The sequence below is a fragment of the Zootoca vivipara genome, chromosome 3 (genome assembly GCF_965207765.1).
Source record: "Zootoca vivipara chromosome 3, rZooViv2.hap1.1, whole genome shotgun sequence".
Taxonomy (NCBI): Eukaryota; Metazoa; Chordata; class Lepidosauria; order Squamata; family Lacertidae; genus Zootoca; species Zootoca vivipara.
This window is the reverse complement of record NC_142586.1, coordinates 97,422,782-97,440,011: the sequence shown is the minus strand read 5'-3', so window position 1 is coordinate 97,440,011 and position 17,230 is coordinate 97,422,782. Positions and strand designations below refer to the sequence as shown.

General features: G+C 44.3%; 1 protein-coding gene across 1 annotated transcript in view; it reads right to left on the bottom strand.

Annotated features, from left to right (window-relative positions):
- The window catches only part of MTA3 (metastasis associated 1 family member 3), an 80,273-nt gene that overhangs the window by 37,173 nt on the left and 25,870 nt on the right, over positions 1-17,230 (bottom strand). Inside the window, exon 4 of the mRNA XM_035111219.3 lies at positions 5,366-5,492. Within this exon, the coding sequence (XP_034967110.3) occupies positions 5,366-5,492 (127 nt within the window). The remainder of the gene's footprint in view (positions 1-5,365; positions 5,493-17,230) is intronic.

The window sequence follows — 17,230 nt, the reverse complement described above, 5'->3', positions numbered from 1 at the left end:
TACTCTTGTCGAGAAGGTGATCACCAAGAGTCTCTCTATATATAGAGATTACACTCTTTCTCTGGATTCAACCCTTGGTGTCGTTATTGACTGTCTCTGTCCCTTAAGGACCCTTATTAAGCCAAGGCGGCTACACCGGCAGATGCTAAGGTTCTGGTTTCGAGAAAGTGGGGGGAGATAAAGAGGGTCACGCCCAATGCCCGCCCAATGTGTGCTCCTGTTTCCAAACTCCAGAATTTATACTGCAACGATAAATAGCAGCAGATGATGGGCAGAGGTTGCCCACAACTGTCCCTACAGCTACCGAAGGTAATTGAACTGATTTCTATAAACTTTTTAATTTTAACCTAACATTAGAAGATGCTTGCAAATGTAAGAAGAGTCCTGCTGGATCAGGCCACTGCCCCACCCAGTTCGACATCCTGCTCTCACAGTGACCCAACTAGGCTCTTATGGGAAGTCTGCAAGCAAGACCTGAGGTGTAACAACATTTTCTCCACTTGTGACTCCCAGGAACTGATATTTGGAGACATTCTCCCTCTGGTAGCAGCAGCAGAACACAGCCACTGAGGGCCTTGCCTTCCATGGATGCCGAATCCTCTGGTGACCATCACTACATCTTGTGACAGTGAGTTCCACAGTTTAACTCTGTTCTGCATGAAAAAGTACTTCATTTTTTTCCTGAATCGTCCAACATTCAGCTTCACTGGGTGGTTTTGGATTCTAGTATTCCCCCCTCCTCCTCAACACCAAGGATAAACTTATAGACTTACTTTACTTCTTTGTAAACTAAAAAATGTCCCAAATGTTGTGACGTTTGTCACTGGGGACCTGCTCCATTCCCTGGATGATTTCAGTTGCCCTTTGCTAAAAAAAATTCCAGCTCTACAATATTCTTCTTGAGGTGAAGCAAGCAGAATCGTGCACAGTATTTCAAGTATGGCTTCACTACAGATTTCTATAGTGATCTTATGTCAATCGGCAGGTTTTTCCCCCAATTCCTTTCCTAATGATCCCCAACACAGAGAATTCGCCTTTTTCACAGCTGCCACACACTGGCTGAGCATCTTTATCTATCCAGCACAAGCACAGCATTACTCCCAGTTAGTCATCGCCATTGACTGGTCAGGCTCTCCATGAGCATATACATAATATTAGGATTTATTTATTTATAAGCCCCAATGTACATCATTTGGTACTTGCTTATATTGAATCTGCTATTTCACTTCCCGCTCTCCTACTTTTGAGAGATCCTTTTAGAGCTCCATGCAATCTGTTTTTCTTTTAGCTGCCTTGAACAATTTGGTATGATCAGCACATCTTGCTACCCCTAACTACAGATACTTAATGAGCAACTTAAAAAGCACAGTCCCAGCACTAATCCTTGTGGGAATCTGCTTTCTGCATTCCTGTCCACTTATTCTTACTCTCCTCTTCCTGCTCCTCAATTACATTTCTGATCCTTAGGAGGACCTTATTTTATGACTGGCAAGCTTACTCTCACTTGTATGCCTTTGCAACTGGTACAGCATTTTCTCCCTGTGCTGTTTAACTGTAGCATGTCAAATCACTATAACTCATATTGTCTGAAAAATACATCCCATGTCCTGGATGGATTGCAATTTATTCCTTTCTCCAGAAGAATATTGTGTACTTTTACTTCTACATTATTGGAAATGAAACTTTACAAAATGCATAGAAATATATTTTAGTTATATATAAAATAATGCAAACATGTCATTTGTCCCCATGTTATTTTCCCAATTAATGTATAGCTATTTTCCAGATGGGGTGTGTGTGTGTGTGTGTGTGTGTGTGTGTGTGTGTGTGTGTGAGAGAGAGAGAGAGAGAGAGAGAGAGAGAGAGAGATCTCAGGTGGCCAAATGCATGTGGGAAAGGGTTCAATTCTCCCTCACTAGTTCCTCTGAAAAAAGTGGCACTTTTTGTTGTTGTTTAGTCGTGTCCGACTCTTCGTGACCCCATGGACCAGAGCACGCCAGGCACTCCTGTCTTCCACTGCCTCCCGCAGTTTGGTCAGACACATGTTGGTGGCTTCGAGAACACTATCCAGCCATCTCATCCTCTGTCTTCCCCTTCTCCTTGTGCCCTCAATCTTTCCCAACATCAGGGTCTTTTCCAGGGAGTCTTCTCTTCTCATGAGGTGGCCAAAGTATTGGAGCCTCAGCTTCAGGATCTGTCCTTCCAGTGAGCACTCAGGGCTGATTTCCTTCAGAATGGATAGGTTTGATCTTCTTGCAGTCCATGCACTCTGATTGCTTGCAAGCACACGTAAGTGCAAGCAACCGCTCCACAGCCATTTGCTATGACATACAGTGGTACCTCTACTTACGAATTTAATGCGTTCCAAACGCACATTTGTAAGTCAAAAGAAATTGTAAGTCGAATCCCATAGGAATGCATTGGGAGAAAAAATTCGTAAGTAGAAGCAACCCTATCTAAAAATTCGTAAGTAGAAAAAATCCTATCTAACCCGCATCCAAGATGGCAGACGGAGCTCCATTCATAAGTAGAAACATTCGTAAGTAGAAACATTCGTAAGTAGAGGTACTACTGTATTCTGCCAGGCTGGGATGCAAAAAATATTGGCAGATGTTTATGCATACCCAGCAGAACTTCCTCTTCCATACTGTGCAGAAGATTCCTGCATTGCAGGGGGCGTTGCACTAGATGACCCTTGTGGTCCCTTCCAACTCTACAATTCTACGATTATGTTGTTTCTTTTTATTTATAATATTCCTATCCTGCTCCTATCATAACCAATCCCAGGATGGGGTACAACAGGGGTCAGCAACCTTTTTCAGCCGTGGGCCGATCCACCGTCCCTCAGAACTTGTGGGGGGCCAGACTATATTTTGGAAAAGGGGAAAAAAGAACGAATTCCTATGCCCCACAAATAACCCAGAGATGCATTTAAAATAAAAGGACACATTCTACTCATGTAAAAACACGCTGATTCCCAGACTGTCTGCGGGCCGGATTTAGAAGACGATTGGGCCGCATCCAGCCCACGGGCCTGAGGTTGCCTACCCCTGGGGTACAATATAATTAAAACTCATGGAAAGTAAGCAATCACAGTAAGAAATTCACTTAACAATAGATAAGCCAAAGAAGAACAGAAGAAGAGCCTTCCTGGATGAGTGGTCCATCTAATTTAGCATCCTGCCTTCACAGTGGCCAACCAGATACCAACCTGATGCATGTGAGCCCCCCCCCCCCCCCGCGCGCCTGTGTCTTCCAGCAACTGGCACCCAGGAGCATTATTGCACATGACCACAGAGGCAGATATGTGATTAAAATCTGCCTCCTTAAAACATGGCGTGAACGACAATCCCCTGCAATAACTAACTAAAACTAATACACTTCAAATGCAACGGATAAATAAATAAGATTTCCCCTTGGCGCCTTTCAGTACAGTCATACCTCGGGTTACGAACGCTGTGGGTTGCACATTTTCAGGTTGTGGACCACGCCGAACCTGGAACTACCGGAACAGGTTACTTCCAGGTTTCAGCGCTCGTGCATGCGCAGAAGCGCAAAATGACATCACGCACATGTGCAGAAGCGCCAGATCGTGTCACACGCATGCGCAGACGCAGCACTTCAGGCTGCGAACGCTGCGGGTTGCGAACATGCCTCCCGCACGGATCACGTTCACAACCTGAGGTATGGCTGTATTTCCATCTTTCAGGATCTTTCATATTTTTCCGTTTAAAAGTTACGGTCGGTTACATAAGCCTTACAGCACCCCTTTCCTATTTAATTGAATTCATACTGTCAGTTTAGCTCTCCTGCGCTTCCGCCACAATAGGATTCACACTTGGATCAACTAGAATTACTGGTGGCAGATGCAGCTGGCTCTCCCACTTGGAATGCTGAAACAGACAGTGAGAAAGTACAGTTATCCTCCTGGGGAAGAGTAGCCGGGGCAGAGCATGCTTTTAAAGTGGCAAAATACTCCACCCACCCATCCTTTACTCATTGCATTGGATTTTGGAATGGGAACTAATTTTTATTCTCAGTCTCAGGGAAGAAAAAGGAGAGAGGCTGCTATATTCCAAGCCCCAATCAAGTGGAAATGACAACTAATGTTCTGTATTCCTATTAAATATATGTGTGTGTATCCTTAATAAATGACCACCTATTTGTTTATTCATTTTTATAGTAAAGTTTCATGAGCCCACTCCAGTACTAAGCAGAATTCATAAAGATTTCACCTCATATCCCATTCCAAACCACAAAAGAACTTTTACACACACACACACACACACACACACACACACAATTAGTCTAGATTCAGGTAGGTAGCTAAGATGGTCTAACGCAGTGGAAATATATATTTAAAAATGGCCAGTAGCACCTTAGAGACCAACTAAGTTTGTTCTGGGTATACGCTTTCATGTGCATGCACACTTCTTCAGGTACTGTGAGGTTGACGGACTTCCATTTCATGCTGCTCAATGTGGTGCCTTCCATAGTTCTAGATTCAGGTAGGTAGCTGTGTTGGTCTGACACAGTCGAAATATATATAAAAAGTGCCCAGTAGCACCTTAGAGACCAACTAAGTTTGTTCTGGGTATAAGCTTTCGTGTGCATGCACACTTCTTCAGATACACAATTAGCCTAGATAGGCTAGGATAGCATCACAATCTCTCAACATCCAATGGGCACAGCCATACCCAGACTGGGTCTGTCTAGGTATCAGTGATACATAATTTTTAATTAGCCATTCAATGTCCCAATACTAGGGATATTATTTTTTTTATAAAAAAAAACCAATTTCTTGGGCATCCCATACAGCAGGACTTCCAACTTTGTTTTCCAAACACCACACTCCCCTGAGCCGCATAAAAAGGTCTTTTTCAACATTCTGGAAGTCGCAGCAGTGCAGAGGAGCTGCTGTTCAAAGGTACTGTGAAAAGCTCATGGGCACACAAACCCACAAACATCCATAAAGCAGATTACTGCATCTGGTCCAAAGCCAACATTTTTAAGCACTGTTCAGCAAAACAATACCTACCAGTCAATTAATATACTTTGCATATACATAATTTAAAATCGCTCATCAGAATCCTCCATGCAATCATATTAATTTTTCTAGGAATGTTTTTGCTGAGCTATTGTGCTCAGTTAATGGCAAAAGAAAACACTGAATGCAACCCAAAATGCAATTCAACAATTGTATAGAGACAGAAAAGAAATGAGGGAAACAGCTGCTGAAAACCTGCTGGGCAGATGTAGTAATGGAGACAAGAGCCTTTCATTTCTGCCCACTGAGTTAGCAGCAGGAGCTATGGCTAGGAGGTAGAGTGTTCATGACTAATCGCTTTTCCCAGCAGCTTCTTACCTGATGTGTGTTGCAGGAAGGGACTCATATTGGCGAGACAGAAACAGCTCTCTGTGTTTCAGTTGATGTTTCTGTTTATCAGTCAAATCTACTTCTTTGGGAATTTCACATTCTTCCTCAACTTCTTCTGCACAAAGGAGGAAAAGAGAAGACTGGTGTTACCTTCAGCTCCACACTTTCAGGCAGATTTTTCAACCCATACACCTTGCTCCTTTCATTTCTGCAGAACAACCTGGAAGCAACCAAATGTGCTCTGCATAGAAAATAACTTTTCAGGGCTGGGGGGAGAGATAATCAATTTAAAGGCATGCCTTGCTTCTTGAAGACAGCAAAAGAAGGACCTCATCTATACCTCACACTGAAAGATCAGTCTTTTATTAAAATCAGGTTTCCAGTATATTGATGTACACAGATTTACTGCAAGTAGTTTTCAATACCTTGGTAGATATATATCATCTTTCTGCCAAGCTACTCAAAGGAACTTGCATTAAAACATAGCCAGCAATTGTCTTTGGCAGTGACCTTGATTATTATAAAAATAGCCTATCATTTTCTGCACATTTTCTTAATCTGTAACCATATACACTCAATTTAAAATTTGCCACTATACTATGCATGAAATTTAAAACTCTTAGCATGTTCAGTTTTCCTATCTACAGCCTACCTGTGGTCCCTTAGGGCCTCTGTTCAAATATTGAATGGGGTGGTATTCAACTAAGTCCAACTCAGAGTAGAGCAATTAAAATTAATAAGTCTAATTAGCCGGGTCCATTAACTTCAATAGATATAATTTGAGTAGTACCTACATTGAATACCACCCTTGGTTCCAAAAATGATACTTTTGCCAAGATCCAGAGTATGGTTTCAGTCTCATGATCTGCTTCTCCTACTTCCTCATCATGAAAAGAAGTTTATGAGCCAGTTTGTACAATCATTTCACAGCTGATTAAGCAGAGATACTCATAAACCATTTGCTTGAGCACAGAGCCCCCTTTGCTCTACTCACTTTGTGTGAGCCTTAATTAAACCAAGGAACATCTAATTAATCAGAGCCCAGGAACAAACCAGGATAAATGAATCTTCAAACTGAGACACTTTGCCAAAGTATAATCATCTGAATGTGACCAATGAATAAACAGAGAAATCCTGTAAAGAGGAGAATGAAGAAGAGGCAACTAACCCTTATAACCTTTCATCTAGTTGTCATCCTAGTTGATTAACATGCTTCAGGGCTGTGTCCCTTCAGGCTACAGGTGAATGATTTTTTTTTCTTAATACAAAAAATCACTGTACATAGAAAACTAATACTTTGGGGCAGAGGTAGGGAACTTGTTGCATGACTCCAATTCTCACCATCCCACACTACTGGCCATGCTGGCTGGAGCTGATGGGAGATAATGTCTAACAACATCTAGACGCACTGCTTTGGCTATCCTTAGAACGATGGACCAGCAATGTGCCTTAATCAGAGGTGACTAACCTAAGGCCCATGGGCCGGAAGCAGCCCGCAGAGGTCGTTTGACCGGCCCCTGAGCCGCCCCCGAACTGAACTGCCCACTTGCGCGCTGCACTAAACCGGCACAGCATGGCGCGGGGACTCGATTCTGCAGCACCGGAAATGCAGGCGCCGGAAATCGCACAGGACCGATCCAGCCCATTAAGACCCCTGGCCTTAATGGATAATAACTTCATATACATGAAGTAGAGAAAGAAAGTTTGTAACTGACAGGCAAGATTCAGAATTTTCACACAAACCACTAAAACTATATATGATGGGCTTGACCAAAGTACCATGAGCTAAACTTAAATTATCACATGTGTTATTCTGCAAGCGCTATTGGAAGAGTGTGCGTGTTTATTTGGTTTGTATATTTACAGCTTGCCCTTCAACAAATCAGATTCTACTACCGTATCAGAATACTCTATGCAGTCGTATTATAGAAAAAACAGCCGTCTCATATGCCACGGTCCCTGCAGACCTGTGCAGCACCCCCGGACGTTTCATGGTCTATGTCTGACATAGACATTTGTCATTGGTGTACATTGGTGACAAATGGTACCTCAGCTGCAGCTCACCAGACTTCTAACTGGTACCTGCTCGTTTTATTTACCACAGACGAGGATGATGTGAATAAACAAGTTGCTTTATTGTGTACAAATGCTTGTGGTTGCTGGATAATAAACAGTGTTCAATAAACTTATAATAGATTACCTATACCGGCCTATTACCGCTATAAAGTTACCGGCCTCTTACCGCTATAAACAGCTAATTAATAAACACAACAAGTTTCACAATAACTGGTTATCCTGTCTGCTATCTACCATCAATGCTACACCTATCACTCCCAGACCCAGCTCTCACTTCGGACTCTTAGCTCTCACTCTCCTAACTCTCCTCTCTCTCCTCTCTTCACTCCTTCTAACTCACTCTCCACAGGGAGGGGCTTTTTATACCCTGGCTGAGCCCGCCCCTCTGGGTTCTAACTGGCACAAAATTTAACCCTTACTTGTTCGGGCCTGGCTCTGGGCTAATCGCCACATCATATACCCAATGTTGCCTGGGAATTCTAACAAACCAAAAAAAATCAATGCAGGTTCATGCCGCCATCTTGATTCGAAACGGCATTCAGCTGTATCCAAACATAAGAACAAAACCTGTTCCTTGATCTCTGGAAACAATATGCAAAATCTGGTCACGATATCTTAAGAAACAGGCAAGCGCAAAAAGAACCGAAAAACCGCTTACTAAAATAAACAGCAGACACATGGCTCTACAAGAGCACTGATAAATTCCTGCACAAATGGGAGAATAACTTTGGATTTAGAGGCAAAATAAAAAAATTCCTTCAGTAGCACCTTAAAGACCAACTAAGTTTATATTTTGGTATGAGCTTTCGTGTGCATGCACACTTCTTCAGATACACATCTGAAGAAGAAGATACACATCTGTATCTGAAGAAGTGTGCATGCACACGAAAGCTCATACCAAAATATAAACTTAGTTGGTCTTTAAGGTGCTACTGAAGGAATTTTTTTATTTTGCTTCGACTCAGACCAACACGGCTACCTACCTGTAATTTGGATTTAGATCCACTTTCCCCATGCAATATTGTAGTACAAGGCGCAACATGGCCCTGAGGGAGTGGAAGACACCTCCCCATGTGTGGAAGGTGACTTTTTCATCCAACACACACACACACACAAATATAATTTTATTATTTATACCCCCACCCATCTGGCACAAGGGGAAGGGGATTGAGAGCACAAGCAGAAGGGGATGACAGAGGACAAGATGGTTGAACAGTGTTCTGGAAGCCACCAACATGAGTCTGACCAAACTGCAGGAGGCAGTGGAAGACAGGAGTGCCTGGCGTGCTCTGGTCCATGGGGTCATGAAGAGTAGGACACAACTAAACAACAACAACATCCTTCACTTTATAGTGCTTCTAACCAACCATGCTTCCAATTCAGAAGTGCTACCTTACAAAATTATCTAATTGCTCAAAACCACTTCCCTAGCTTATTTACTGGCTTTTCAAGTTAACCCAAGCACACTTTTTCCTTGGTTATTTTATATTTCACATTTAACAAGACACATAGATTTTCTTCTCATTAGTCTCCCCGCTCGTTTAATTAGACCGCCTATTAAACTCTAATGAAGAATGAAAGACTTGCTGCGCCCCTTTTGCTCAAACAAGGAACAAACATTAAATCCACCCACAGCGTCTGGGTGGCAGGGAACCTCCCGGCAGCAAGGAGGACTTTAAGAAAAGTATCCACCAAAGAATCTGCCTCACATTCATACCAGGAAAATGCAGCAGCATGTGATAAATATTTAATCATTTTAGGAATCCAAAATTGGTGCGCTGTCATCAAGGAACAGAAAGCTGGAGCTATGAATAAAATGAAAGCAGCAAGATGGATATTCACGGGGAATTTAAATTCATGCTGCTGAGTGAATGACTGGCACAGAAATCTGTCCATGCGGAAGGCTAGAATTAGTTCTGACCACAGTTGTGCATCAAAGGAAATCAGTTATATTTTGAAGGGGGCAATTCTACCTGGCATTTTAAGGCGAGTCTCAGAATTGTAAGGCACCAGAGGCCATTCAGACACATCCCCTTGGTGTACATAGTTCCGAACTACCCTAGCTTATTCCATTGAAAAACCTGCCACCCATGAACATGTCAACAACTTTTTAAAAGCCCGTTTATACATGAAAACCCAACACAGGTGACTATATCTTCCTAAATTCTAAGCCTAAACATGCAAAATCTTTTTGCTCACAATGAGTCCCTTTGCTTCACCATTTGTGCGATGCAGGAATCTCAATTAAAGCTTCCATGACAGGTGGCCATCCAGGGTGGATTTGACTTAAATCAAACTGATTTAAATCACGATTTAAATCACTAGTCAGTAAGGCTTGATTTAAATAATAGTTTTCTAAATAAAGACTAATTCTTGCTGTTATAACTTTAATATGCAAGTAGATGAAGATTTTTAGAATAACAACTTTTCATATTAGTTTTTTTATCCCCAGTTTAATAGGTTAATCATTCATTCAACTTTTCTGTTGTACTTAGGAAGGAGAAAAATAATCATTACCTTAATAATAAGAATTTAAATAGATTTATTCAACTGAAACAATAACATTACAGCATATGTTATTTGCTTAAACATCCATGTTTGTTAACTAATTCAGCTAAACAAAAACAATATATATATATTTTTAAGAAACTTAGACTGTCGGCCCAGCCTACACATGAAAAACTTAAATACTGCCCACTCCAAACAATCAGAAAAATATTGTTTCTATTCTATTCACTGAACTTCTTGAAACTTAGCACTGAAGGGGTTGATTCTGTATTCATAGGTTTGTAGAACAATAGGATTAAGGTCTTTTTTCTCAACTCTGTTCATGTTATAACATTTTTGCTGTGAAGAAGAGGCATGTGATCTCTGCTGAGTCAAATTCAGTTTTGAGAACTGCAAAAGTAAACCAAGCATCTGTGACAATATCTTGTAGGCAGAGAAACTGCCCAATAATCTTACAAAAACCTCTGGAAGAGCATGGCATTGTGAATGGATTAATGGAATTTATTTACCAAAAAAATTAAACATATACAACCTTATTCTACATAATTAAAAAACTAATCTTCATTTCATGATGGAATAACCTTTGGATGGTAATATATTTTCCTCAAAAAGCATTTTATTAAAAAAAATCTGTTTTAAATAAAAAAAACGATTTAAATAAAAAAAATCTGATTTTTTAAATATATTTTTTTAAAAAAATCATTGACTTTTATCCACCCTGTGGCCATCTAACCTCTGCTTTTAAACCTCCAAGGAAGGAGAGTCCACCACCTCCCTAGGGAGTCTGTTCCACTGTCAAGTAGCTTTTACTGGGTCTCAGCTACTCACTGCGACCCAGTGTCCCTATGTGGGCACATTGTCAGCAGTGCCCGATTCACTCTACCCTTGCCCCAGTAAACAACAGAAATGCCACCATCAGAAGAGATGTGGTATAACTCCGCCCTCCCACACCTGACTAGAACAAGCCAGTATATTAAGACAACTTCAAATGACATCTTAATACCTTGTCTGGTTTCATCTCTGGTAACCACGGCTTCCCAGTTTGATCACAATGCGAAACTCTGGTTAATTAAGAGGCTTCCTGGTTTAATTGTAACTCACCATGAAACCCAAAGTCACCATCTTAACGCCCTGGCAAACAGACAACAATTTTAATCAAGGATTTCTGCTTCGCTTTCTGATTTTAATCAAGGGCTTGTGCTTGTTTGTTTTAATCAGATGTATAGATCAAAGTTCTTTAAAACCAAGCCACCTTGCTTTCTCTTTTACATTTGATACATTTCCAATTGGTAAACAGAAGAAAAAGGGGAACCTTAAAGAACAGGAACTCAAAAGCAGCAATCTGAAAGTTAAGTTGAACATACACCTTTTTAAAAAAAAAAAAAACCCGAAACAAAAACAGAAACACGCAATCGTATTCCGGAAGTTACATGCAGGATCACAGGAAGATAAAGAAATAATAAATCACACAAGCATTATGAGACAGCCAGCTCACCGTTTAACAAATCAGTTATCAGAGTTCAATACTGAACCATGCCAAAATTATTTATTTTCTAGTATCCCTCAATATATACATCAACTCCCGGCAGTGGAGCATGTTGTGTATTGAGTCAAAGGATTTTATATCTGTATTATTATTGTCTGTATTTGCATTAGGATAAAGTAACTGCCTTTTGGTTCCAGAGGGTACAGCTACTATTGGTTCATTTAAGCTGCTGTATTTGGATCCTCTGTCTTATTGGTTCCCTCCAAAAGGCAGCACTGTGATTGCCTGATATTGTTCCCTCCAAAATGTATCCCTTCCTAGCCAGTCCCCTGTCCCTATAAATGTAGCCTTCCTGCCCTCACAGTCAGTCTTGTTCACTTTAATAAAGAGCTGTTACTAGAGAACTGTCTCCAGCATGTTTTGTCAAGAGAGCTGAAATCACAAACCCCACGTCACAACAACTGGCGACGAAGGTGGGATCCGGAATGCTGAGGAGCGGTTAAACACAACCCTGCCTCAGAGTCCGGATTGCAGCTGAGAACAAGACTCACTGGCCAGCTGAGAAGACGACCCTGCCCGCTAGGACAATGGAGAGTCCAAGGGTATTGGAGCCCTTCCAGCCATCAGAGCCCCACACGTGGGAAGACTACGTCGAACGCTTCGAGTTCTTTGCAGTGGCTCAAGGGATCACCGATGCCAGCAAAAGAAGGGCCACATTCCTGAGCTACTGTGGGCCCGAGACCTTCAAGCTGGCCAAGGCATTACTTGCTCCAGCGAAGCTGAGTGAGACATCTCTCAAAGATATTCTTGCCTGCCTAACAAGCCACTTGGCGCCTACTGAGACCAAGATGGCCCGGCGGATGGAGTTCCATAAGAGGCAGCAGCGTGCTGGGGAGTCTGTATCCGCATTTCTGGCTGAACTCCGGAAGCTCGCTCAGCACTGCGGCTTCCAAAATCTGGAAGAGACTCTCCTGGATCGGTTTATTGGTGGTCTGAGCAGCAAGAAAGCCAGAAGACGCATCGTGGCTAAAGAAGAGGTTACCCTTGCTTCAGCCTTGAAGGAGGCCACCGCCACAGAGAATTATGAAAGAGAGGAGCTTGATGCCAGTCGCAAGGCCACTAAGCCACAGATAGAAGTTGCGCATGCCATGGACGAGCTAGAGGCTACTCCGAGCCAGAGCCCAGTCCGTGGGGTTGAGTTGGTGCGTCAGGCCTGCACAGTGCACAAAGATCGCCGAGGCAGTTGCCCAGGTTGTGGCGGAAACCATGAGCGGAAGAGTTGTCGTTTCAGGGATGCTATGTGCCGGACGTGCGGAAAGACGGGTCACATCGCCAGGGTCTGTAGATCGGCGGCGTCGGGAGCGACAGGAGCACCTAGACTGGAGCATCGCAGACCGCCCACAGCACCTCGTTTTCTAAAGGACTGCCACTACGTAACGGAGATCAACGGGAGGGCCGTGCAGTTTCCAGCACAAGGCAAGGCACACGTCAAGGTGAAGATTGAGGGTCAGCAGTGCGACATGGAGGTGGACTCCGGATCTGCATTCACCATCGTGTCGGACCAGACTGCGAAGACATTCTTCCCCAGGGGTAAGTTGCCCCCTCTGGAGCCCTTCCCGGCAACCTTGCAGTCGTACTCAGCAGGCCGCATCCATGTTATGGGAATGTGTGCCGTGAGAGTACAGTTCCGGGACAAACAGGCTGTACTCAAACTGGTGATTGCGAAGGGCAGTCGCCCCAGTCTCCTGGGCACTGACTGGTTCCCCGCCCTGGGACTGAGTATCTCAGGGCTTAATTCAATCCAAACCTGCCCTGAGATGAGCGAGGCATTATGCAAGGAATTTGCTGGTCTCTTTAATGGAAAACTGGGTTGTTATAAAGGGCCCCCAGTTGACTTTGAGTTGGACCCCGGGGTGGCCCCAATCCGACTCAAACCAAGGCGAGTGCCATTTGCACTGCAACCCAAGATCGAGGCAGAGCTGGATAAATTGGTCAAGCAGGGAGTTCTCTCACCCGTGGACTCTGCTAAGTGGGAGACTCCAATCGTCACGCCCCTTAAAGCAAATGGGGAAGTCAGGATATGTGCAGATTACAAATGTACTATCAATAAGGCACTCAGGGGAAACTCATACCCCATTCCAGTCGTATCACATCTGTTGGCTAAACTGGCTGGGGGCAAGGTGTTCACCAAAATTGACCTGGCACAAGCTTACCAACAGCTGCCAGTAACCCCACAATCAGCGGAAGCACAGACTATTGTCACACATAAAGGGGCGTTCAGAGTTAACAGATTACAGTTCGGAGTTTGTGTGGCCCCAGGGATTTTTCAAGGGCTCATGGAACGCCTGTTAAGGGGTCTGCCGGGGGTCTTGCCATTTTTTGATGACGTTTTGATTGCTGGAAAAGACCCACAGGAACTGGTTGCGCGTGTCCGTGCAGTGTTGCTCAAGTTCAAGGAGGTGGGGTTGCAACTGAAAAAAGAAAAATGCAGTTTTGGGGTGCCAACTGTGGATTTCTTGGGGTTTAAAATTGATGCATCAGGCATCCACCCCACAGATGCTAAGATTAAGGCCATCATCGAGGCACCACGACCACAGAACAAGACGGAGTTGCAGTCATTCCTGGGACTTATTAACTTTTATCATTCATTCTTACCCCAGAAAGCTTCGGTAGCTGAACCATTACATAGACTTTTGCAGAAAAAGACTGTGTGGCGATGGGGGCGGGAGCAGCAGAAGGCTTTTGACTCCTTGCGAGAAATGCTGAGTAGCAGGAGCGTCCTTGCTCATTATGATGAGTCAAAGCCGCTGGTCCTGGCATGTGATGCCTCTCAATACGGCCTGGGGGCTGTGCTGAGTCATAGGGAACCGGATGGGTCGGAAAAGCCCATCTCTTTCTATTCCCGTACGTTGTCACCCACGGAGCGCAACTATGCTCAAATTGATAAAGAGGCACTAGCAATTGTGTCAGGAATCAAAAAGTTCTATGATTATTTGTACGGTCGCCATTTCTCCATTGAAACGGACCACAAATCACTGTTAGGGTTGTTCAACCCAAACAAACAAACGCCACAAATTCTCTCCCCCAGAATGTTGCGTTGGTCAATATTCCTGAATGGGTTCCAGTACACCTTGACCCATGTGCCGGGGAAACAGTTGTGCCACGCTGATGCGCTGAGTCGATTGCCCCTTCCTGGCGGGAGCAATGAGGATCCTGCTCCGGCGGAGCACATTATGATGCTAGAAACACTTCCGGGGGCTCCTGTAACAGCTACTGATATAGCTGAGAAAACGAGGAAAGATGCTGTTCTCTCCCGTGTGCTCACTTGGGTGGGGAGGGGGTGGCCAGGTGGTCCGCATGAAGAAAAATTCAGGCCTTATGCGACAAGGCAGCACGAATTGTCCATGCATAAGGGTTGTCTCCTATGGGGAGATAGGGTGATCATCCCAGCACCACTGAGAAACAGGGTTCTTGAGACGCTTCACATGGGACACCCAGGAATGGTCAGGATGAAGTCGCTAGCCCGATGTTATGTGTGGTGGCCTGGAATGGACCAGAACATAGAACAATGGGTACGAACATGCAAGGCATGCCAAGAGGTGCGGCCAGAAGTGGCCAGAGCACCAGTCCACTGGTGGGAGCAGTCCAGGACTCCCTGGAGCCGGCTGCACATAGATTTTGCTGGGCCATTCCAAGGGAAGGTCTTTTTGGTTATCGTTGATGCATATTCCAAATGGTTAGAAGTGGCGATGGTCCCTAGCATGGCATCAGCTGCCGTAATCAAGGTGTTGAGGCAGCTGTTTGCTACCCACGGGTTACCTGAGACCATTGTATCAGATAATGGGGCAGCTTTTGTATCCCAAGAATTCAGGGCATTCTTGGCTGATAACTTCATAAGAGGGGTCACATCCGCGCCCTTTCACCCATCCTCCAATGGGCAGGCTGAGCGCATGGTACGAACAGCCAAAGAATCCATTGCGCGCTTAATGGAGGGTAACTGGTCGGCTCGCATTGCACGAATGTTATTTTTGCAGCATGCGACGCCGTGTACTGCGACGGGCAAGTCGCCAGCCGAGCTGCTCTTAGGTAGAAGACTGGTAACGGTGCTGGATTATGTCCACCCAGATAAAATGCCAAACCGTAATTCAAGAGCAACCCCCCAGGCTGAGACTGACACAACAAGGTATCTCGCCCCTGAAGATCTGGTCTGGGTGAGGAACTATTCACGAGGTCCGCGGTGGGTGGCCGGTGTGATCACCCGGGCTAGTGGACCTGTGTCCTATTATGTGACCTTGGAAAATGGGCAAGTTTGGAGGAGACATATAGATCAGCTGAGGCGCCGGGCGCTCAGCAGGGAGGAGTCAGATAATTCATCCCTGGCTAATGACGCACAGCTGCAAGACCAGAGTGAAGATGGCCCAGAGGTGCAGTCACCAGGGGCTTCAGCAAATGAACCAGGGTCTGCTAGTCCTCAGGATGACGAGGTACAGGTAGGGGACCCTGAGGTGTCTGGGACTCCATCTGTTCCTGACGAAACCCCTATAGCAGCCCCTCCACCACAGGTAACACCCAATCCAGAACCTGCAACACCTGTTGTCAGGAGATCAGGTAGAAGTTGTAGGACCCCACAGTACCTGAGGGATTACGTCTGCTGTGCTCACTAGGGGGGGAGGGGTGTTGTGTATTGAGTCAAAGGATTTTATATCTGTATTATTATTGTCTGTATTTGCATTAGGATAAAGTAACTGCCTTTTGGTTCCAGAGGGTACAGCTACTATTGGTTCATTTAAGCTGCTGTATTTGGATCCTCTGTCTTATTGGTTCCCTCCAAAAGGCAGCACTGTGATTGCCTGATATTGTTCCCTCCAAAATGTATCCCTTCCTAGCCAGTCCCCTGTCCCTATAAATGTAGCCTTCCTGCCCTCACAGTCAGTCTTGTTCACTTTAATAAAGAGCTGTTACTAGAGAACTGTCTCCAGCATGTTTTGTCAAGAGAGCTGAAATCACAAACCCCACGTCACAACAGAGCATATACAAGGTTACTTGCAAATTACAACTGGGAGAGGATTCGAATTTTGCTGTGTGGGAAGTGTTAGTGGGAAAGTGGCAATTTCTACAAGGAGGTACAGAGAGAACCTGCCAAGCACCATAAAAAATACCGCAAGAGTAACTGCTGCAGAGGAGAAAGGTTGCAACAATGCTGCAACTAATTAGGTGCAGAGCATGAATCTAGAAAACTGGAGGATGTGCCGTGCCTCATCACAATATCGGATTTGCATGAAGTCAGGGTGCGGCAGGAGAGCAACCGAGAAGGTAGGTTGCACGACAGCAGCAGCCATAGAATGGGAGTGAGAAGGGAGGAATACTGAGACGCTAAGGAACGGCACAGCTCCTACAGTTTTAAAATGTTTCTGCCACCAACATAAATATAATCAGGGTGGTATAAACAATAAAATACAAAGTAAAACTAATAATGAAAAAACAAGAAGGCTAATGCAAAACTCAGGTGACGAGTGCCAACAGAAATGGTGCCGAAATAAGGTCACTGAAGGAGAGGAGCCACTATGGTTGGGGAAACTCTTGAGATTGGCAGAAGTAGCAAAAAAGTATTTTAAAACACCTAAAGCAGTAACAACCCCCCCCTCCCCCACAACAGCCCAATGAAATGCTCAGTAGCAATGGAATACTGAATATCAGTTGGAAAAGGAAAATGGGAATGGAGGGTGGGAGTGGGGAGCACACACCTGCTTGAACACCTATAGCTTATAGCAGGCATCCCCAAA